The sequence below is a fragment of the Suncus etruscus genome, chromosome 4 (assembly GCF_024139225.1).
Source record: "Suncus etruscus isolate mSunEtr1 chromosome 4, mSunEtr1.pri.cur, whole genome shotgun sequence".
In the NCBI taxonomy this organism is placed as follows: domain Eukaryota; kingdom Metazoa; phylum Chordata; class Mammalia; order Eulipotyphla; family Soricidae; genus Suncus; species Suncus etruscus.
The window spans coordinates 71,669,788-71,692,956 of NC_064851.1; the positions used below are offsets into that span (position 1 = coordinate 71,669,788).

General features: G+C 32.3%; 1 protein-coding gene and 1 pseudogene across 2 annotated transcripts in view; one reads left to right on the forward strand and one right to left on the reverse strand.

The window, feature by feature from the left end:
- GRIK2 (glutamate ionotropic receptor kainate type subunit 2) overlaps positions 1 to 23,169 on the forward strand; it is a 691,383-nt gene that overhangs the window by 301,006 nt on the left and 367,208 nt on the right. For both annotated transcript variants that reach the window (XM_049771324.1, XM_049771325.1), the window contains exons 4-6: positions 2,826 to 3,007; positions 7,519 to 7,572; positions 18,189 to 18,362. In XM_049771324.1, coding sequence (XP_049627281.1) covers positions 2,826 to 3,007; positions 7,519 to 7,572; positions 18,189 to 18,362 — 410 coding nt within the window. The remainder of the gene's footprint in view (positions 1 to 2,825; positions 3,008 to 7,518; positions 7,573 to 18,188; positions 18,363 to 23,169) is intronic.
- Positions 19,882 to 20,008, reverse strand: LOC126007693 (uncharacterized; annotated as a pseudogene).

Sequence of the window (23,169 nt, forward strand, 5' to 3'; positions counted from 1 at the left end):
TATTTTTGGCTACACCTGGCAATGCTCAGGGATTATTCTTGGCAGGCTTGTGTCACAATGTGGAATACCAGGATAAAATCCAGGTTAGGTGCATGCAAGGTAAATGTCTTACCCACTGTGCTATCTATCATTCTGATCCCTATAAGACTTTTTAATAGACAATCAATGACAGTATCCTGTGGATCTGCTACTGTGCTTAAATGTCATGATATTTGGGGAACTGCACATTCAAATAAGATTAAAATGGAGACTAGGTGATGTTGAAAATACAGAAGATAAAACATGAATGTGATTTGACTTATTTATTTAGTTTTTGGACAAACACTGGTTGGTGCTCTGACCTTACTCCTGGCTCTATTCTCAGCTGTAACTCCTAGTAGACTCAGAACTATATATGCTGGGAATTGAATCTGATTCGGCCAGATGCATGATAGGCTCCCTAAGTGCTGTATTGTCTCCTCCAACATGAATTGGATGTTAAGTCATGTGATTTTTACACCCCCCAAAACTCCAAATAAAAAATCCATCAGAAATTGTCCTTCTCAGCGAGAATGAAGATTTTGTGGTTAAATTTGATAGTCACTGGAGTTCAATATTTTATCTTTTTAGTGCACCATTTATTACTGGATCTCACCCCTCATTTTGAATTGTTATTTGACTTGATCCTTCTATGACTGACATTTAGTAGAAACTCTATCTTCCTTCTATTATAGCTCAGACATCAGAAAATTTCCTCATGTAATGACTCTCTGACTCTATTGTAATTTTTTTAATAAATACATTATAAAATAACTTACAGTAAAGAAAATATTACAAAATAATCTATATTTTAGACTTACAAGTATTTTCATTTGAATATCTTATTTTAAAATATAAATGCTAAAAATTAGGTTGCAGATTACATTGTTAACTATGTCCAAACATACAAAAATAAACATAACATTCATGTGTTTAAAACTATTATTTATTTAAAATCATAATAAAACATTCATATGCTTCATTTATTTTATAGATCTGTTGTTTTATTACACAATAACTAGTAATAGTGTTTTTGATTTATTTTTCCAGGTATAATAAAAGCAGAGTAGTTCTTATAATTATTTATACATATTCTTATTTATTGGTGACTATTATAATAAATTATACTGTAAAATTAACTTTTTTAAAAATAAAAATAGAGAGAATTTTGAGCTTTATATAAAACAGCAGGTAGAGCACATTCCTTGCATGCTATCGCTTCCCCTGAGTACCACTAGCAGTGACCCCTGAGTGCAAAGCAAGTAGTAATCCCTGAGCACTGCTAGATAAGCTCATGTCCCCTAAAAGAATTATAGAAATGAGCTTTGGAAAGAGGAGAGATGAGAAAAAAGGGTATGAAAAGGAGAAAAGAAAATTATTCAATTAGCTTAAAGTTGGAAGAGAAGTTAGTCATATTTTTCTTAATAGAAACCTTTATATACTAAATATTTTTTGCATCAGTTCTTAAGGAAGTTTTATCAATTGAAGCATTTATGAAGGAATTATTAAATACTTGTTCCTCGGTTTAAAATAATAGTCTGGGGAGATAGTACACAATGTAATATACTTGCTTTGTACATTGTCAAGCCAGGTTGGATTCACAGCATCCCATAGAGTCCTCTCAGGTACAATGTCATGAATAAGCCTGAGAACTGTTATGTGGAACCCCAAAATAAACAAAAAAAAATAAGTTATACAATATCTGTTTGACCTATTATCATGTATTTATTAATCAAATATATTTTCTGAAAAATTCAGAAGTTTATCTCCAGGAATATTCTTGCTTTACATTTTTGGTTCTATTTATTTCTATTGTTGCTGTTGACCTAAAAATAATACAAATGAAAGATTTTTTTAAAAATAATTTAATCCTGCTTCTTCAGATATAGTTTTTTAATGAAAGTTATTTTCTCTTACTTATAACCGGATGAGTGGCCATTGCTTACAAAGATGAGAAAATAACCAAACTTTAATCAATAAAGTATGAGTATATAAATTATGTTAACTTCAAAACACATTATTAATTAAAACAGTTTTGAATTGCAGTGACATTAACTATCTCACTGTCTCAAAACTACTATTAGTGTGGGGTCCGAGATAGCATTTGCCTGCAGGTGACTGATGCAGGGAGGACCTCCTCCATTTGACCTAGCTTCCCATATGATCCCCCTTGCCAGGAGCGATTTCTGAGCGCATAGCCAGGAGAAACCCCTGAGCATCACAGGGTGTGGTCCAAAAACCAAACCAAACAAACAAACAAAAAAAACAACTCTATTAGTGTGAATTATGAAGAAAACTTTGTATGTATAAATGCAGAGAGATTGATTGAAATAAAAATATTTCAAGTCATAATAGGAATTGAAGTTGGTAAATGAGGTAGTATGCTCATTTATGTACTTAAGTTTTGTGTTAACAAAGGTATGCATGCCATTTATAACTTAAAAATTTCCTTACATAGTTTGAAGAATCATTTAAGCGGAACATCTATAGAATCTTATTTCTGAAATCAACAAATTTTATTATTATGATGATGAGCCTCTTAACAGAGCTGAGGCTACTTCCATTTCTATATTGCTTGCTTCTGAAAGTGCACAGAAGATCAAGAGGTACCCATCGAGATGTCTCCAACCTGCCAAAGCAAGCACCATACTACACTTTGTTTTCCTCCAAATAGAAATAATAATGGACAAAATATAAGTTCCACATATACTCACATTTAGGAAAATCTGCACTGAGATGAATATAATTTATATGATATTTATAACCTACTCCTTTTTTCCTCTTTTTTTTTTCTATTTTCATTGAAGGTCTTATTCGTTTGCAAGAGCTCATCAAAGCTCCATCGAGGTACAATCTTCGGCTTAAAATACGTCAACTACCTGCTGATACAAAGGATGCAAAACCTTTACTCAAAGAAATGAAAAGAGGCAAAGAGTTCCACGTCATCTTTGACTGTAGCCATGAAATGGCAGCAGGTATTTTGAAGCAGGTAATCTTTAAATTACTTAAATTCTCAATTCTCTTAATATAATATGAATTTAAAGTATGCTCTGTTGTTTTTAAAAGCCAAAAGACACCCTGCGTAATATTTTTATAAAAATACCTCCACATTGTTATTGATTGTCTTAAAAGAAGTATTAGTTTTAAATTATTCAAATATTCTTAGGGAATATTTGAAGTATGAGAATATTTATAGATGTCACTACTTTTTTGTCTATAAAATACTGATTAATGAGAATATTTATGTTTTCTATGGAATTAATGGAGAAATAAAAATGAAATCTTTGCTTCTTAGTTCAACAATTGCACCTAGAAAAACAAACACTGTTGATATTTTGCAGCATCTGAGTGTTTATATATTTGATCTTCTTATTTATACTAACTCTATTTTAAAAGTAAAAAAGACAAGTTTAAGAAATATGAAGACTTTTAACTATACAATATCAAGGACATAGTGTGGGTTTTTATACCTTCTGATGTTGATAATAACCAGTAATCATTCTAAAATAAATTTTAATCTACCTTAAATTATAATACTCATTCAATCAAATGAAATAATTTATAGCATCAAAGCTTCTTATGTTCTTTTAAAGCCCCATACAATGGGGTAAGCAATGATTATTAGGTTATTGTTTACAAATGAGGAAATCAATGTGAGGTTAAATGACTATTACAAACCATGTTCGTGTTATGATTAAAGTCCATTGAGATTCAAGTCTTGAACTTTGTTTTGAAGCTTTTAAAGTATATTTACTCAAACATTAGTGATTAGAATTAACCAATTGTCTTTAAATCTTTTTAAATGGATAAAAATAACTCAGATAGTTAGATTATATTTATACAGCAAATGGTATATTATTAAAATATCACTTGTGATGCATAAGTAATTTATTAAGCAGGTATCTGTACTGTCTTCCATAAGTGTTGGCTTCACTATAGGGAAGTCTTTAGATTTGGAAAAGTGCTCTAATATTATATTTGACTTATTAAATATATAAAGATTGCTATGTGTTACTTTTAAAAATAATAAATAAAATAATTTAATCAAGTACCAAAATTGAAATAAATAAATTTTCCCTTTTAAACTCCTTTTTTTAGGTGTTGGTGGTGTTGTTGTTTTTTTATGACATCCTGTGGTGCTCAGAGTTTACTCCTGGCTATGTGTCCCAGGATCCCTCCTAGCAGGGCTCAGGAATTATATAAAGTACCAGGAATAGGTCCCACATTAGCACATAACCTTCTGTACTGTATTTCTGGCATAAACAAATTTTATCACATTTAGGGTGCAGAGACATGGATAAGGAAACTTTATGTGTAACTTCCTAAAAGTAAATTACTTCTTAAAAGTAAGAGGGGTGCAGATCACTCATCCCTGAAGCTGGAACAAGTTTCAGTATACCATATACCAGCATATATAATATGACTCCTGACTTTTAAGAAGTTTTTCATGGGCTGAAGGGTCGTCTTATATACCGGCAAATATGGTATATATTAGTATCAATATTATTATTTTACAATATTAGTATTAATACTCTATTATTTATATATCTGTCAGAGACAGATTTTTGATTGCTTTCTGTGAGCTTCAATATATTTTTAAAAGATTAGCTATCTATTTGTGACTTATTCTGTTACTTATTTGTGACTTATTTTGTTATAAATTACCTATTATTTTTAATTACAATTTATTTTGTTAGGTTCTTTTTTGTTTGATTGTTTGGGGCCATGCCCGGTGACGCTCAGAAGTTACTCCTAGCTATATGCTCAGAAATTGCTCTTGGCTTGGAGGTCCATATGAAATGCTGGAGGATCGAAACACAATTTCTAGGTTAGCAAGTGCAAAGCAAGCGCCCTACCGCTTACACCATCTCTCTGGCCAATTTATTTTATTATTTTATTGAATTACTCATTATTTTATTATTTGATTTATGAGTATAATGGCTGTAAATAAAAAAATAAAATAAGTATTATAACCAAATTTTAGATAAAATATTGGAACAAAAAGGGGCCAGAGCATTGGCGCAAGAGGTAAGGCATCTACCTTGCGCACTAGCCTAGGACAGACCATGGTTCCATACACCGGTATCCCATGTGGTCCCCAAGCCAAGAGTGATTTCTGAGCGGATAGCCAGGAGTAATCCCTGAGCATCACCAGTGTGGCCCAAAAACCAATATATATATATATATATATATATATATATATATATAATATTTTAATATAATGATTTTGAAAATGTTAACTTGTATTTCTTTCAGAAAGGTTAACATGGCAAATTAATTTTCATTTGTGGCCACTTTTAATTTATAAATACGATACTAATTATATTTTTATCTGATTTGAAATATTCATGAATATATTTTAAAGATAGTAGCAAAATATGTAGTTCATGTATAGTCATTTTCAGATTCCTGGGCAATTTATTCATAATCATGTGCTAGTTTTGTCATCTGTGAAAAAGGTATAGTAATAATACTTATAAATTTTTTTAACATTTAAATCAGTTAAAATGTGCAATTTTAGAATAATACCTAAAAATCTTACATTTTAAATATGAACTAATTATAGTCACATATGTGGTTTGCTATTTTGCTAGTTTTCTTGACCTTTATTTTTATACTAATTTATAATGTAAAACATATCAACAACATGGATAATCCAAACTATATTGAGCTTATTTAAGTTTTGAGAAACCTCTGATAGTATTCATCAGAAACATTCTTCAAAATAAATCAAAGATAATCTTGTAAAATTTACTTATAAGAAAAATTATTTTATTTTCTATATGATACAAATTTTATCATAGTATAATTGGGTCATATAAATTTTGTCCACTGGGAAGAAATATTTGGTAAACTGGTTCTTAAATTCCTCTTCAATTCCTTGATTCCACCTCTTTAAACAATGCATTAGAAATTTTACACATTTATTCTTTTTTATTTGAATTATGGAAAACAATTTTATTCTGATCAGTTAATACCAACATACAAACATAATGTAAAAAAGGTACAGCTAGGAGAGGTACTTAGTAAAAAGGATTTGTAACATCTATTTCAAAAACATTTTATATTCTTTTTTGTTTTGTTTTGTTTTGTTTTTTGGGCCACACCCGGCATTGCTCAGGGGTTACTCCTGGCTGTCTGCTCAGAAATAGCTCCTGGCAGGCACGGGGGACCATATGGGGCACCGGGATTCGAACCAACCACTTTTGGTCCTGGATCGGCTGCTTGCAAGGCAAACACAGCTGTGCTATCTCTCCAGGCCCCAACATTTTATATTCTTAAAGAATGAACTGACATTTCTTATGACAGAAGACTAATCCCAAAATTCCTATGTTAAAAATTATAGTGTAAAGTTAATGAGGATTATCAAAATGTGACATGGAGTAAAATAACTTGCAAGAAATATATTATTAAAATTCATAAAACATTTTTTCTACACATTTTTTCTAATAAAAATGGTTATTTAATCACCTTCATTAATGCTCAGGAAACATCTCTAAAACATTGAAAAAAATAGCAACAACAACCAAAAACTCATCATTTTATTAACATTTTACTTTATGAGACATTTTTCATAATTGAGTAATATTATACTGTTAATGAAAATTAAGTTGTATTGCAAATTACTATTAGTAGAGAGACAACATATACAATAAATTAAAATGTTCTAATTTCAGATTTTGTGAGATTTAATTTTTTAACTGGTAAAGCCACATTTTATAGGTTTGTGGGTTTTGTTTATTTGTTTTAGTATCATGGACTTCTCATGGCAGAGGGATCAAAGTCATTCTAGCATTGTATAGGGGACCATAATGTGTCAGCATAATAGAACTAGGTTCTATTGATGTAAAACATTTGCTTTAATTCTTTGAGCCATCCACCCAGTACCTAACAGCTTTTTAATAAATATAGTTTGTTTAGAAATTCTTTCTCGTCATTGGAATGATAAGGCAGTTGATAAGGTGCTCTCTGTGCTCAATGGCTCACCCAAATTTCATCCCAGGCACCCTATATTGTGTCCAGAGTCTGCTAGGAGTGATCCCAAAGCACTGAGCTGGGAGTAAGCACCAAGCCCAGTCAGGTATGAATGCTAAAAAATAACAGATAAAAATAAACAAATAAATAATCAAAACCAGGAGCCATAGCGGTGATGCAACTGGTAAGACATCTTCCTTGCCCGCACTAGCCTCGGACAGACCGCATTTTGGCCCCCCAGCATCCCACATGATCCCCCAAGCCAGGAGTGATTTCAGAGTGCATAGCCAGGAGTAAATCCTGACTGTCACTGGATGTGCCCCCCCCAAAAAATCAAAACCAGAAGTTCTTCCTGTTGCTTCTAATCATTAAATGTGTTGCAAATATATCATTGATAGAGTTATAATTTAACCTGACTTTAGGGTGATTCTTTATGACCTTGTCTTATTTATAATGTATTTTAGAATGTGCATTTTCAATATTACTATTTTATATTGACTTTTATTTATTTATTTTGTTTATTAGGCATTAGCTATGGGAATGATGACAGAATACTATCATTATATCTTTACTACTCTGGTAAGTAACTTATTAAAACAAAGGTTATAGTCTAAATTACAATAATATGCTTCTGGATTGAGACAAATATAATAAATTGCACTTTTGAAGTTGTACTCTATTTTGATAAGATAAAAGGGACTATTTTTACTAAAGAGAGATAAAATTTTTTGTGGAAAACTGATGATTTTTGAAATAATACCAAGGGCTGGAGTGATAGTGAAGCAGGTAGGACGCTTGCCTTACATGATGCAGGCCCAAGTTCAATCCGCAGGATCCCATATGGTTCCCCAAGTACATCCAATAGTAATTCCTGGGTGCAGAGTCAGGAGTAGGCACTGAGTGCCATGATGTGCGGTTCAAAAATAAAAACAAAATGAAAATATCATTTACCAATTCTAAATATTGTCTTGTTCAATATTTAGTTTTAAAGGATTAATATAATTTAGTGGGTTTTAAAATTAGTTTACTAGGCAATTAATGTTTAGAAAAAGCATATCTATTTAGTTTATGAAAATAAAGGTGAGGTTTTTTTAAAGTTAGTTATCTATCCTCTTTGGACTATTTTTGGTGGAATTTAATTTTGTTTTTGTTGTGGTATTACACCTGGTAGTTCTCAGGGCTTTCACCTGACTCTGCATTCAAGAATCACTACTAGCAAGGTTCGGAGGACCAAATGGGATGCCGTGCATCAGAACCTGGTCAGTTTCATCAAAACAAGCACCTCTTCACTGCATTATTGCTCTGACTCCTTAGTAGAATTTTTGAAAGGCCAATGTATGTTAATTTTCATTTAGTGAATTAATTATTACTTTATCTTTAGATATCTATCACATAATGTTTTAGTAATATGCAAAAAACAGTCTGGCTTGACAATTTTATCAAGTTTGCATGATTGTTGCTAATTTCAATACAATATTTAACATTTCTTAATCTTTCAAATAATTCTATCTCTCATTAATTCTTTACTACTCTTCCCAAAATGAGAGTGTCTTCATATTTGTGCCTCCATTCTATCCCAATTTTTTTTATTGAAAGCTTCAGTACCTTTGTTTAAATGAGGTCTAAATGTATATTGCATAAGAAATCTAATTGTGTGACCTTTGTTAATTCCAAAGTTTTGACATATTGTCCTCTAAGTTAACCTCTTTTCTAATTTTCTTCAAAATATCCATGTTTTTTTCTTCTGAAGTAACTATTAACACCCATTTTATTTTGAACAATGAGCATTCTAACAAATGTTTTCTCTCTCTTGCTCATTCTTAGTGTGTGTTGATGTATTAATTGAAAACTCACACAGTTGGTCTCCTCACTTCTAGGAATCTTGAAATCGACAAATGAAAGTATTGTAATTCAGTTGATCCCAATAGCTTTCTATAATAACAACTTTAATAGAGATTTTTTTATACAATAGTTTATATTTTTCTGGTAATACTGAGATTTATTTTTCTACATAATTCTCCTCAAGATACTTTTTTAAGTCTGAAAAATGTTTGATAGGTGGAGAGTGGAAAGTATATATAAAATTGGACATCAGTGGAGTAAAAGTTTATTTTCAAAATAACTGCAATAATTTAGAGAATTAAAAATAGCTTTTAATAAAGAGGCATAATGAAAAACTGGATTCAAATACATAGTTTCCAAACTGATGATCAAGGGTTTCTGTTTAAATTGATCTTTCTGATTTTCTTTTGCTGCAATTTTTCTTCATGAATTTTCTTATATAGCTAAACTGATATTGATCAGTTTCCTGAATAAGTTTTATATTACCTAATTTTTGTGTGTTTACTGATGCTTTTAATACCTTCTTTTTTAATATTAAAAGTGGGTCCATTTTTTAACAAGAGCTCAGATTCCATCTGCTCTATGAAGCTGAGCCAGATGATAAAAATGGAAATTTGGACTGGGAAGATAACTCACAGTGATAGAAATGCATTGTTTTGCCCAGCACTGCTTGGCCCCCTGAAAACCCTCAGCAGGGACCACTGGATATTGCTGAGAGTGTGTACCACTAAAAAAATGTAATGCATAAAATTGAAACACATTTCTTTGTAAGTACCATATCCTTGGTGCTTACTTTTATACTATCTGATTCTTAACATTATCTACTGGCATTTTGGAAAATGTGTACTTATGTTCTTAAAATCCATATATAAACATATGTTAATATGTAAATGTTAATGCATGATCTATATGTGGATATATAGGCTCATATAGGTAATTATAATCTCCTTGGCTAAACTGTAAATATTGGAAAAGAAAACTTTATTGTTTTTTATATTTTTAATATAACATTGTATAATTCAGAACATTGTCAGCTGTTCTCCACTAAATTTTATGACTATTATTTACCTTGTGTAGCTGTATGAATCCAAGGCAAGCTGTTCAAAAGACCAATAAATTAATCTAATTCTAATTTTCAGTGTTTTCCATAAAAAGAATTAGGTGTGCTCTCTAAAAAGAGAGCAGAAATTCTACCTGCTATATGTTTGTTCACACGGTGACAGTGACCTCCTTTGACAGTTACCCTCCTGTATCCTGGGAAATTGAAAGGCAGAGTAATAGCATCTCCTACAGAGAGTTTGGAAAGGAAAATCAAAATATAAATGGTTAGATGAAGTTACATGTTAGGATATCAGACAAAGAAACTACAGGTTTTGTATATCTAAAATTTTCAGTACTGTTTTATTTTCCTTGTTGGAAAGCCACACCCAGTGGTAAACAGGAGCCACTTCTGGATCCATGCTTTGTGGTCATCATACTTAAAAGAACACATATGGTTCTAGGAATCAAACCTGGAACACTGGCTTGTAAAGCATGTAATTTTTTCCTACCTAGCTTTCCAGTTCAAAATATAAGTATTTTTTCTTACATTGCTGATATGTCAACCTTCCTCCACCAGAGTACCAGAGTGCATCCTATACCACCACTCTTTGCCCACTAGCCTGCCAGTATAACAGGTCCATTTTAATTTTAGACTGTTATGGTGTGGGTCTTTTGATTCTATTGTCATTGAATTTGGCTTGGGTATTTAGTTCTGTTCTTTTTTATCTCCACCACTATACATACATAAGACTACTTGGTCTCTGGTCCCATCCTTTTTTTATGTTTTCCCCTTCTTGATTTTATAGAAAAATGCAGAAAAAGGAGAGGGACATAGAATAGTCTCACTAATTTGTGGGATATAAGAAAAATAAAAGGAGCTAGAGAGATAACACAGCAGTAGGGCATTTGCTTTGCAAGCAGCTAACATAGGACATACCCCAGTTTGATTACCGGAATCCCATATGGTCCCCGGAACCTGCCAGGAGTGATTTCTGAGTGCAGAGCCAGGACTAACCACTGAGCACTGACAGGTGTAACCCCCACCACCCAAAAAAGACAGTATGGTAATAATATCCAGAAACAACAGAAACAATAGAGCTGAATGCTGGGAGGACCAACTCATGACATATGAAGCTTGCCACAAAGACTGGTGAGTGTAGCTAAGCACTAGCCACAATGACAACTAACATGACAATGATAATGAGAGAGGCAGAATGCTTGTCTAAAAGACAGGAAGGAGTTTGGGGTTGGGAAGGAAAACTGGGGGACATTGGTATTGGGAAGGAGACCCTGGTGAAGGGTGGTGTGAATTCTACAGAGGAAAGCCTGTGGAATTTTTTGAAAACATGGTGATTAAATAACAAATGCAGAAATTTGAAGTAAAACACAATAATTCAGGTCCCACGGTTCTATGAAAAAGAAGGGATTCCCTACCTGAAAGATAAAAAGTGGTGGCTTTTTTGAATAGGTGCAGCAAAAATTAAAAAAAAAATAATGAAAAGCCTTTGACCTAAAAACAGGGTATCCTTGCATGAAACATTTACCATAAGACCAACTATAAGTTCCAGGCATACTAAGTCGCCTGACCCCAAGTCTTCATTCATGGTCCCAAGAAAAGTTCTTTTCAATCAGGTCTGAGTAATTAGAGATCTTGGTTTTTGCACAGATGCTATGTTGAAGTCAGGAAGTTAAGTTACTGAAGAACTAGTTCTTAACTGAAGTTAAGAACAGAAGTCAAGTTACATGCAAGGAGCGATTTCTGATTTCATCTCACCATTAGGTGGTGAGGCAGGGTAACCTGCCCTGAAAGTAAGTTGGTGCTGCTTCTAAATCATAAGGGTGTAATATGAACCGACCCTGGAATAAGTAGGTGCTAGGGAAATGTAATTGCCTTCCTCAGGCATTAGGGCCTTCCCCAGTTGCAGTTCGATTCCTTGTGCTGGTGCAAAAAAAAAAAAAAGTTTCAAAGATGGTTTCAAAGATGGGATCTAAGGTTCAGGACTGTATACATACAACATAGCAGACATTATGTACCATACAGATGGACATTAGACATTGAAGTGACCACAACACACACATGTTTAGACAGATAATGAAGATAAATCCATAGGTTGCAGTTAAAAAACTGACCAGGTGGAAGAGGTCAGAGTGCTTAAAAAAATAAATCTGGCATCAGGTCACATATAAATGTTTTCCAATATCTAGCCAAATCCTCATTGGTCAGGGTAAACTTATCTTAAAAAAAGGCTTCCTGGGTTATTATGTGCATAGACTATTCTTAAAAAAATCATAATTTTCAAGTCTATAATACTAAGTAGTGGTTAATGAGCACTGTAAAAGGAAACCATACCATGAAGAATTGTATAATGGCTCTTGAGTATCCAGGTTCCTTTTGTGAGAGCAAACTGAACATATGGGCATCATAATGTAATAGTAAACTATCTTAATTGAAAATAAATTATAAAAACATACTCAATGAATGAGAACTGTACCAAGAGCCTATGGCAACAGTTGTCTATTCCAGTGATATCTATGGACGTACACATTAGATCATATTATCAGCCACAATCAAATTAAAAATGAATCTATTATAATATATGTTAAGGCATAATCATAATGAGCACAAAATTTGGAGTCTAATATATATATATATATATATATATATATATATATATATATATATATATATATATATATATATATAGCATTGATGGTGAAACTAGGGCAACAGAACTGTATCCAAGATCCACTGTAATAAGATTAAAGAGTTATATGTACATATTAAACTTAAGACACCACATTATGGTGAGCACTGTAGTGGGAGTCCTTGACTCCAAATGCATTCCACACCTGTTTCTTTGAGTAAAAACATTAGAACATTATAGATTTCTCTAAAGAGCAATTAAGTGAACACCTGCTCAATCTAAATAGCTGCATCCATTGCTACAGGTCTCTGAAGTATAAAAGGTAATACAAGCTTTTTGTTTCTCCTCTTCCAATCAGTTTCTTTCTTTTTCTTGATATATTCTGGAATAAATGGTTTTCAAGTCTACTACCATTTAGATATTTGTGTTTTGTCATGCAGTTATTCTAAATAACACATAATATAAATGATATTTTTGTATTTAACTTTCTTTTGTATTACTTAATTTAAAACAATATATTCTAGTTCCATTCATTTTGCTGCAAATTGCGTTATTGCTTACAGCTATGTAGTATCCCATTGTATATATGTGCCACATCTTCACGATCCATTCATCTGTTTTTGGACATCTAGGTTGATTCCAACTCCTAACTATTGTACAAATACTGCAATGAATAATGGCGTGCATACATCTTTTTGGATGCATGTTGTATTGTCCTACAGATAGATATCCAAAAATGGAATTACTGTGTCATATGGTAACTCAATTTTGAATTAAATGAGAATCCTCCATACTCTTTTCTATAGGGATTGAACCAGGGAACATTCCCACCATAGGTAGAGAAAAGTTCTTTTATCACCATATCCTACCAACAGATTATGTTCTCATTATTTTTGATATGTGTCATCTTCACTGGTGTAAGATGATATCTCATTGTGTATTAATTTGGATTCTCCTAATAAAAATGATGATGACATTTTTTCATGTGTCTGTTGGCCATCTATTGATCTTCATCAGAAAAGTGTTTGTTTAATTCTTCTCCCAATTTTTCATGGAGGTTTTAGGTTTTGTGAAGTTAACCTTTGAGAATACTTAATCTGTCCTAGATATCAAACCTTTATCTGTTTATTGAGTGCAAAATTTTTTCCCATTCAGTTAGCTTTTTCTAATTTTAACCTATTCTTCTTTTGCCATAGAAAAACTTTTTAGTTTTATGAGTAGTCCCATTTATTCAGGTTTGATGCTATAGCTTTTGCTATTTGCATCCTATCATGGAAGACATCATTCAGTCTTGGAGTGTTCAGCTTATGTTTTTGTAAATGAACTTTATGGAAAATGTTCAATTTTATTGAATTGACTCTTGTGTTAGGTGTGAGATGTGTATCAATCTTAATTTCTGACACATGGTTATCCAATTGTTCCAATACCATTTTTGTGGAGGAATACCCAATGAAGCTCAGGGTTTACTCCTGACTATACTCTCAGAAATTGCTAGATATGGATGCAATTATGGGACCATATGGGATGCCAGGGGAGTGAACAGTGGTCCATCCTGTGTCAGTCATATGCAAGGCAAACACCCTACTTCTGTGCCATCCCTCTAGGCCCCCAATACCGTTTTATAAAGAGACTATCTTTATTCCACTTCAAATTTTAGCTTATTTATCAAAAATTAGTTGACCTTATATTTGGGTTTGTCACTGGATAATCTATTCTGACCAATTGGTCTTAAATTTTTCTTTGTTTGAATACCATGCTGTTTTGATCACTATGGTTATTTAGTAGAGCTTCAAATTAGCTAATAAGATGACTCCTAGTTTCTTGTTTTTCAATATTGAATAGGCTTTTCTACATCTTTAATGATTCCACATAAACTTTATAATTTATTTTTCTAAGTCCTTAAAGAATATTGTCTGAATTTGAATAAGAAATGTATTGAATACATTTAGTTGTTTGGGTAAGATCGTCATTTTGATGATATTTATTTTTCCAATCCATGTTTTTCCATAGATACTGGCAATTTGTTTCTTCATTATCATTCATCTCAAGGAATTTCTTTATTGTTTTCTTGATTTTCTCTTTGATCTAACTGTTTTTGTTTTTGGGCCACACCCAGTGACTTTCAGGGGTTTTTCCTATCTATGTGCTCAGAAATCGATTCTGACTTGGGGGACCATATAGGACACCATAATTTGAACCACCTTCCATCCTAGATAGGCTGTGTTCAAGGCAAATGCCCTACTGCTGTACTATCGCTCTGTTCCCTACATCTTCTTTATAAATCAATCTTGATCTCGGTTGCATTGTGATCTGATAATGTGCTTGGTATAATTTTTAAATTTTTGAGTTCATGCAAGTGCTACTTGTTTCTGAAATGTGGTCAGTCTAGAGAAGGTACAATGTGTACTTGAGAAAAATATGTATTCAGCTTTTTGAGGATGAAAGGCCCGGTATAGATATATTCGTCCTAGTTCTTCTAGGTTCACTTTTCGGGCTCTCCGGTCTTTTTGAGTGTTAGTGAATCTGTCTAGTAGTGATAATGGTATGTTAATATCTCCTATTACTTGGCCGAAGCAATAGTACAGTAGTAGGACTTTTTGCCTTGCATGCGGCTGCCCAGGACGGACCTTGGTTCGATCCCAGGAGTCCCGTATGGTCCCCCAAAGCTAGGAGCGATTTCTAAGCGCATAGCCAAGAGTAACTGCTGAGCTTCAAGGTTGTGCCCCCCCTCAAAAAAACCAAAATCTTTTACTACTATAAAATTTTGTCCATAGTTTTCTCTAATTTTGTGAGCAAACGCCTTACATAAATTACTAACTACATTTTTTGCACAAATGTTGATCATAGTACTTATCAGTCTATTGTTCTCTGATAAATAAGTAGTGTCCATTTTTTGTCTCTAAGTATATTCTTGAGGCTGAATGTCTGATATAATTATTGCTATCTGAACTTTTTTTTCAATAGCTTGCATAAATTTTTTCTTCCTTTTTTCTCTGAGCCTGTGTGTATCCTGAACTTTAAAGTATGTTTCCTGTAGGCTGCATATGGCTGTTTGTTGTTTCCTGATCCAACCTGCTACTCTTTTGATGAAAGAGTTTAGTCCATTGACATTTAAGGAAACTATTGACAGAAAGGGCTGTTGTGCCATTTTATTTTGTAGGGTTGTTGCTGTTACAATAAATATTTGGTTTATGTAATTCATCTTTGTGTAGTTAATTTTAAGTTGTTTGGATAGTGCAGATAGTGTTTTTTGTTTGTTTGTTTGTTTGTTTCTTTTTGGGTTTGAGAATGTTTTTAACCCTCCATCCCAGTAAGTGAGAGGTTTGCTGTGTAATGGACTTTAGATTGAAAGTTGTTTTTTATTCAGTAGTTTGAATATGTCATTCCACTCTTTTTCTTTTTATTTTTTTTCTTTTATCTTTTTTTTATTTTTTTTTTATTTTTTCTTTTTCTTTTTATTCAGTAGTTTGAATATGTCATTCCACTCTTTTTCTTGCTTGGATTGTTTGAAATGGAAGATCTGTACTGATTTGTATGTTCTTTCCTTTATACTTAATATTTTTCTTCTCCCTTACAACTTTAAAGAGTCCATTTCTCTGCAAGTTTTTGTCGTTTGTTTGGTTTGTTTTGTTTTTAGTTTATGCCATTTGGACTACTATATGTCTTGGTGTTGTTCTGCTTAGGTCTATTTTTTTTTGGCACTCATTTTGCCTCTTGCATTTACTTATACAGCAGCCTGTTTTCAGAGAGTGGAAAAGTTCTCTCTATCATTTCCATCACTACTTATTCTTCATCTTTTCTTTTTCCTCCCACTTAGGTTTTATTATAATTCAGAGATTATTTATTTTGTCTTTGTTCATTAAGTGCCTTAAATTTTATTTCATTGTTTTGTCTCTTCTTTCTCTTTTGACTTCTTTATCAGTACTTGCTTTACATTTGTCTTAAATTTAGTTATATGATTCTCCACCTATGCAATTCTGTTACTATGACTTCATATTTTTTGTTCCTTCAGTACCATTTATATAGACTTTTCATCTTCTGAAAGAGAGTTTTTTAGTTGGTTTATTTGTTCATCTATAGTTTGCTTAATTTCACAGGCTAGTGATTTCTTGATTTCTGTTCTTAAAACATTAAGTATTGATTTTAGAACCTAATCTATGAGGCTCAGGTATTTTGGTAGACTTGGAAATTTGCCTAGATTTCTTTTTATATCCCCAACTGCAGGTATCTTCCTTAGTTTCCTCTTTTTTTCTTTGCATTTTGGGGTTAGAATGCTAGAGTTTTAGTTGTCTAAGAAAGTGATATATGACTTATTGTATAAAAAATAAGTAGCTTGAGGTATATCTGCTTTAAAGATTATTTTTCTAAACAAGTGAGGTTATCTAAGTATGATAAAATTATTGCAAACTAATTCATTGGTTTGTTCAACTGGGTTATGAGCTGTATATTTTCTAGGAGAAAAAAAGTGCTAAGTCCAAAATGCCAGGGATGAAAAGGGTTAATGGGGGGCTGGAAGGTTCCTATCTCTGCACACAGAAATATCTGAGATGCAGTGCAGGATGGCTTGTGTTATTTCTTGTTTTTAAAGACAAAATTAAAAGTCAATAACCAAATAAAAAGATGGGGCGTATAGAAAACACCTAACCAGACCTAACCAGCATAAATTAATCTAATGGATAGCATTTAAAGGCATATTTTTTTCTTTTGGTTTTTGTGCCACACCAGGTGAAGCTCAGGGGTTACTCCTGGCTATGTGCTCAGAAATTGCTCATGGCTAGGGGAACTATATGGGATGCTGGGGGAATCAAACTGCCTTCTGTCCTGGGTCAGCTGCATGGAAGGCAAACTCCCTACCCCTGTGCTAGCTTTCCAGCTCCTTAAAGGCATTTTTAACACAAAGAATAAATAGTATACAACTCTTAATGGTAGATTATAGGAAAATGTGTTTAAATGTTTAAATTCAAATATGAAATGTACACAGAAATGTCAGCAAAAATAAACCACCTTGTACTAGCTTAATTTTTAAGAATTTGAACTAGTAATCAAACATGCATCAGAAAGATTAGTTAGATAAGAGGTATGAGAAGTTTTATTAATATGTATACTAAAAGTATTTATAGGAACGACCAAAGAAAGATAGAGTAACTTACACACATGATTCATGTACTGTCTTTAATAGCCAAGGTGAAATAGAGAACTTTAGAAGAATAAAATGATTTCAATTTGAGAGGTTATCTGTGAAGGAAAAGTAAAACAAAGAAATGTATATTTCAGTCATTTATTTCTCCTTTGGAAAGATAATAAAAATGGATTGTTCTAGGAACAATATCAGATAAAGGTATACTGTTTATATTTTTCAAAAATGGTCTCCTAAAACTAGGTTTTTAGAACCACTACCATACAGTTAACATTTGCCAAAGACTTACTTTGTGTGGCAAATGCTTGCTCTCCTATACATATGTATATATGTATATTTATGCATATATAGCATATATAATATATATGATACACTAACAAATACAATCATTGAGAATAATGTGTATGTGTTCATCTTGTGATTTGTAATATTTCACATCACTTGTTATACATTGGTGCTATTTTAAGAGAAATAAGAGTAAGGGACAATTTCAGTTATGCATATCTATAACAAATAAATGTATCTTTCAGGACCTCTTTGCTCTTGATGTAGAGCCCTACCGATACAGTGGAGTAAACATGACTGGATTTAGAATATTAAATACAGAAAATACACAAGTCTCCTCGATCATTGAAAAGTGGTCAATGGAACGTTTGCAGGCACCTCCAAAACCAGATTCAGGTTTACTGGATGGATTTATGACGGTATGTACACCCACTTAATTATTATTAATTACTCATTAGTGCTGCATACATTTTTGGTCCCATCTTAAGTTAATTGCTTGTTACTATAGGTATGGTATCTGAACTAATATTTTAAATAATTCTGTATTAAAATTTTATTTTATCCATTTATTTATTTATGAATATTTATAAAATAAACAAATATTTATTTTATTTTACTAACTATATATATTTTATTTTATTTTACTAACTATAATAAACATTTATGCACAAAATGTAGTCAATAATATCTGTAAGGCTTTTGCTCACAAAATTAGAGAAATCTATGGACAAAAATATTATAGTTGTAGGAGATTTTTTTTGTTTCTTTTTGTTTTGTTTTAAAACCTATGTGCACACAGATGATCTGTATTTGATACTTGGCACCATATTTGGTCTTCCATACTTTGCCAGAAGTAAGCCCTGAGCTGTGCCAGGGGTGTCTCCAAAACCAAAATAAACAACTAAGTAGATAAAGTTTCTTTGAGAGATTTGTTGGGAATAAAAATCAAAAATAAGTAAACAAAGATTTTTTTTTCAAATGTGCATCTGAACTAAAATAAAAGCAACTAAGAAACAATGTTAATATCATTTATTGCCAATTTGGAATGATAAATTGAATAGTGATTTATTTTGCAACCATATACAAATTTTATTACAAATGAGAGAGAGAGAGAGAGAGAGAGAGAGAGAGAGAGAGAGAGAGAGAGAGAGAGAGAGAGAGAGAGGCAGGCAAGGGAGGGTGGGTGGGAGCAAAACTGGAGACACTGGTAGTGGGAAATGTGCACTGGCAAAGTGTGGTGTACATTCTATGACCAAAATTCAATCATGAACAATATTTTAACTATGGTGCTTAAATAAAGTAATTACATAAAAATAAATAAAAAATAATATAAAGAAAACAAGAAAGGAAACCAGAAAGCACCAGAAAATAACAGCAGCTAATGCTATCAACTCATGTAACTCTCAAAAGAGAGGTTCAGGGACCTTAGTGATAGCACAGCGGTAGGGCATTTGTATGCCACTGAACCAGAACCTGGGTATAATCCCTGACCTCACTTATAGTTCCCCTAGCCTGCTGGGAGCAATTTCTAAGACCAGAGCCAGGAGTAACTTTTGAACACCAATGGGCATGGCCCAAAAACAAAGAAACAAACAAACAAAAAAAAAACAAAAGAGAGAGAGAGAGAGAAATAGATACCCAACGAGCAGAAAAATAGCATATATATATATGCTTTTGTTTTGTTTTGTTTTAAAATAAACTTTGATTTTATTCAGAAAACTCTTGCATGATGTACTCCTCATCAGTCTGTTCTGGTATACTTATAATAGTATCAGAATCACCTAGAGAGAGGGGGGAAAAAAACACAGCAATTTTACATTTATTGACAACTGCTAAACTCAAGTTAGCAATGATTACCCTCCTCCCCCATCTCCAATAGCTCTACTACCCTTTCTCAGGGTACACCAACTAGAAACTCAGAGTTGGGGTTTCCATAAACTCTATCATCAGCATTTCTAAGACCAGACTTAGGTGGATAAAGAGATAGGCCTGAGTCACAGCATGCTCTTAATATATTTAGCCTGTCATTTTTCTGACAAAATGAGAACAGTGATAATATTCGAAGAAAATATTTATGTTTTTAATTGCTCCACTAATCTTATATGAATTTTATCTAAATTTCTATATTTTTTCTTTTCTTTGATTTCAGAATAATTTTTCATTGTTTAAAGCTATTATATAATTTAGGGAAAGTAAATTACTAGACATCATGGCAATCTCAACTTTTTTATACCCAAGATTTTCCTAATGTATGGGAGGGTTTATATGATCCTTGCAATTAGAAACATCCTCCAAAATTCTGTTTCCCTTATTAACATCATGTATGATTTTATATACCATATACTAAAATAATGAGTTTGCTAATTTTTACTAATGTATGTAAAGTGTTAAAAGACAAGTTTACTCCAAAAAAGACATATTAATTTGTGATCCTCAGCGGCTGTACAGCTTAGAGAGATTTTACCTTAAAATGACAGAATTTTACCTTAATTTTAATATTTATCTTAATTTTACCTAAAAATTAAATTTTACCTTAATTTTACCTTAAAAAAGACAGATTTTACTTTAAAAAGACAGTGGGGTGAGGAGGAGAGACACTCGGGACATTGGTGATGGGAATGTTGCACAGGTGAAGGTTTTTTTTTTATATATATAAAATGCTAAACAATAAAAAAAGAGAATAGAAAGACTTGGTGATTAGAAAGAATATGGATTTAAAATTTACTTTTCTGTCTTTTGAGGGAGCATGTTATTTAGAGGGTGAAGATAATGGAGGGAACAAAAATGCAATTATTGAGAAAATTAGGCTGTTAATTGAAATTTTTGAGCAATGGGTATAGACTATGGACCTTGAAATCTATGTAAAATTTTTCAATATCAACACTCTTCCTTTTGGGTAGGCAGGAGTTTTTTCAAGTAGTTTCTCAAATAACAACAATAAAAGAAAATTTAATTATTTGTTGTTATTGTAAGAACTTAACATGATGGCACTCAGGCCAAAAGGTATTTGGGACGTAGCAGTTGTGGTGGTGGCAAGTGGTACTAGGCCTTTATCCCAGGGCATCTTGCATGTAAAGAATGAATGCCACTTGAGCAATATATCCAGACCCTAAATGGAAGGATTTTTCACATTATTTCCTTTTGAAAAATTTATATAATATTTATTTATATAACATTAAGTACTATATAAAAGATTAAGTGTAAATAATTTTCTACTATGGCATTGTTAATTATAATATAGTTCATGCTCATTATAAAATTAAAATAAAAGAGATCTGCTTTAAGCTAAGTGTGCTTATGTCTTGAAAACAAGTATACACAGAAATTATATTAACATACTTACTTGAATATTCTTTTACTTTCTCTTTTAATATTACAGTTGTACGCATTTTATCAGTCATTAATGGTTAGAAAAAGAAATTAATAGACTATTTTCACCATGAAAGGAATTAGGAAATAAAAGGATTCTTGTTAGAAAAGAAAAGAATTATAGTCTGGCATTGTGGTATTGGCACCATTTCTTTTCGTCAATTCATCAGATCTCAGTGTTTATATATCTCTTGTTCTTTTTTCTCTATGGTCCTATAAAGAAATGAGATTATCAGCACAGTTCCTTGTGCTTAGAACAAGACCTATTATTATCAGTATCATAGTCATTTGTCTTTATATAAGATGATAGTGCTTGTTCTATCCTATTCATTCCTCTTATTTGGTCTATAAGAGGAAACAATGAATTGAATTCCTAAGAATTTTTCTGGTTGAGTTAGCACCTTAATTGGCATCTGAGTTAAGGTTTTATCAGGTAAATGACCATGGCCTATAAGTCCACTTCTGTAATTTTAGCTTACTTAACTACATACTTTTTACCAGTGGATCTATGCCCTATTCAAAGACGTATCGATCCTTTCTCTAGTTGTTGCAATAACCTCCTCAATGAAATCCCATTTCTGCTATCTTTTTCGACACTTACTTTTTTCTAGTGTGATCTTAATAGGACACTGTCCATAGCTTTTTATCAATTACTACATAAAATTGAAGTTCATTTGTCCAGCTTTTAAGGCCTTATATAAAAAGGTCTTGTTTACTTGTCAACTTATTTGTGATTACTTCCTGCTCTGAGTTACGCTTAATCATAATACTTCATTCATAATAGTATCATTAATACTCCTACATCTGTTCATCTAAGTCTGCCTCAACCATCTATTCTTATTTGGCATTATTTCCACTGATGTGTCAAACTTCAAACTATTTGTTACATTTTCTGTGAATTTTTCTCAGTTCTCCATATATTTTATAGGTATGTGCTTTCTGTAAAATACATGTGCTTTTCTCAATTCTTTTTATTAACACTATGGTTATAGAGTTGTTCATAAATTAGTTATTTTTCCCATGACAAATTTGTTTATGGTTAAGTTACAACCATACAATGTACAACAACCGACACTAGTATGTATTTCTGCCACAAATGCTCTCTCTCTCTTTTTTTTTGTTATTGTGGTTTGCACTACTTTTAATTAAGGGTAATTTTAATTTGACATTGTATTTTAAATATCCCAGTATGTTAATAGTAATTTTTCCTGTGTGAAGAACTAGTCCAATTAAAGAATCTGTACCTAGTTTATTACCTGATGCAAATGAGGTGCTTATGAAAAACAGTTAATAACTAAATATAGTCAACTTGCTTTTTTTATCATGATGCTCAGGAGTTACTCCTGCTGTGCACTCAGAAATCACTCCTGGCTCAGGGGTTCAGATGGGATGCCAAGGATCGAACCAAGGATCGAACCAAGGTCCATCCTGGATCGGCTGGGTGCAAGGCAACACCCTACCTCTGTGCTATTGCTCTGCCACTATTCTTGTGTTATTTTTGGTTTTTGATTTTTCAGGCCTATTAGTTGACATGTTATTTCAGTTTGAAGTTTTGTGATTTCTGTCTTCATATTTTCTTGATTATTATTAGTGCTCTGTTCCACTCTATCCATGGTTTTTTTGAGGTCTTTGAGCATCTTCCATATTGCTACTCTAAAGTCCTTATCTGAGAGGTTGATTAATTGGTTGGTCATTGCAGATGCAAAGATCCTCAACAAAATCCTGGCAAATAGGATTCAATACCTCATTAAGAAGATCATCCACTACGATCAAGTAGGTTTCATCCCAGGAATAGTTTAACATCTGTAAGTCTATCAACATAATACACAACATCAACAACAAGAAAAATAAAAACCA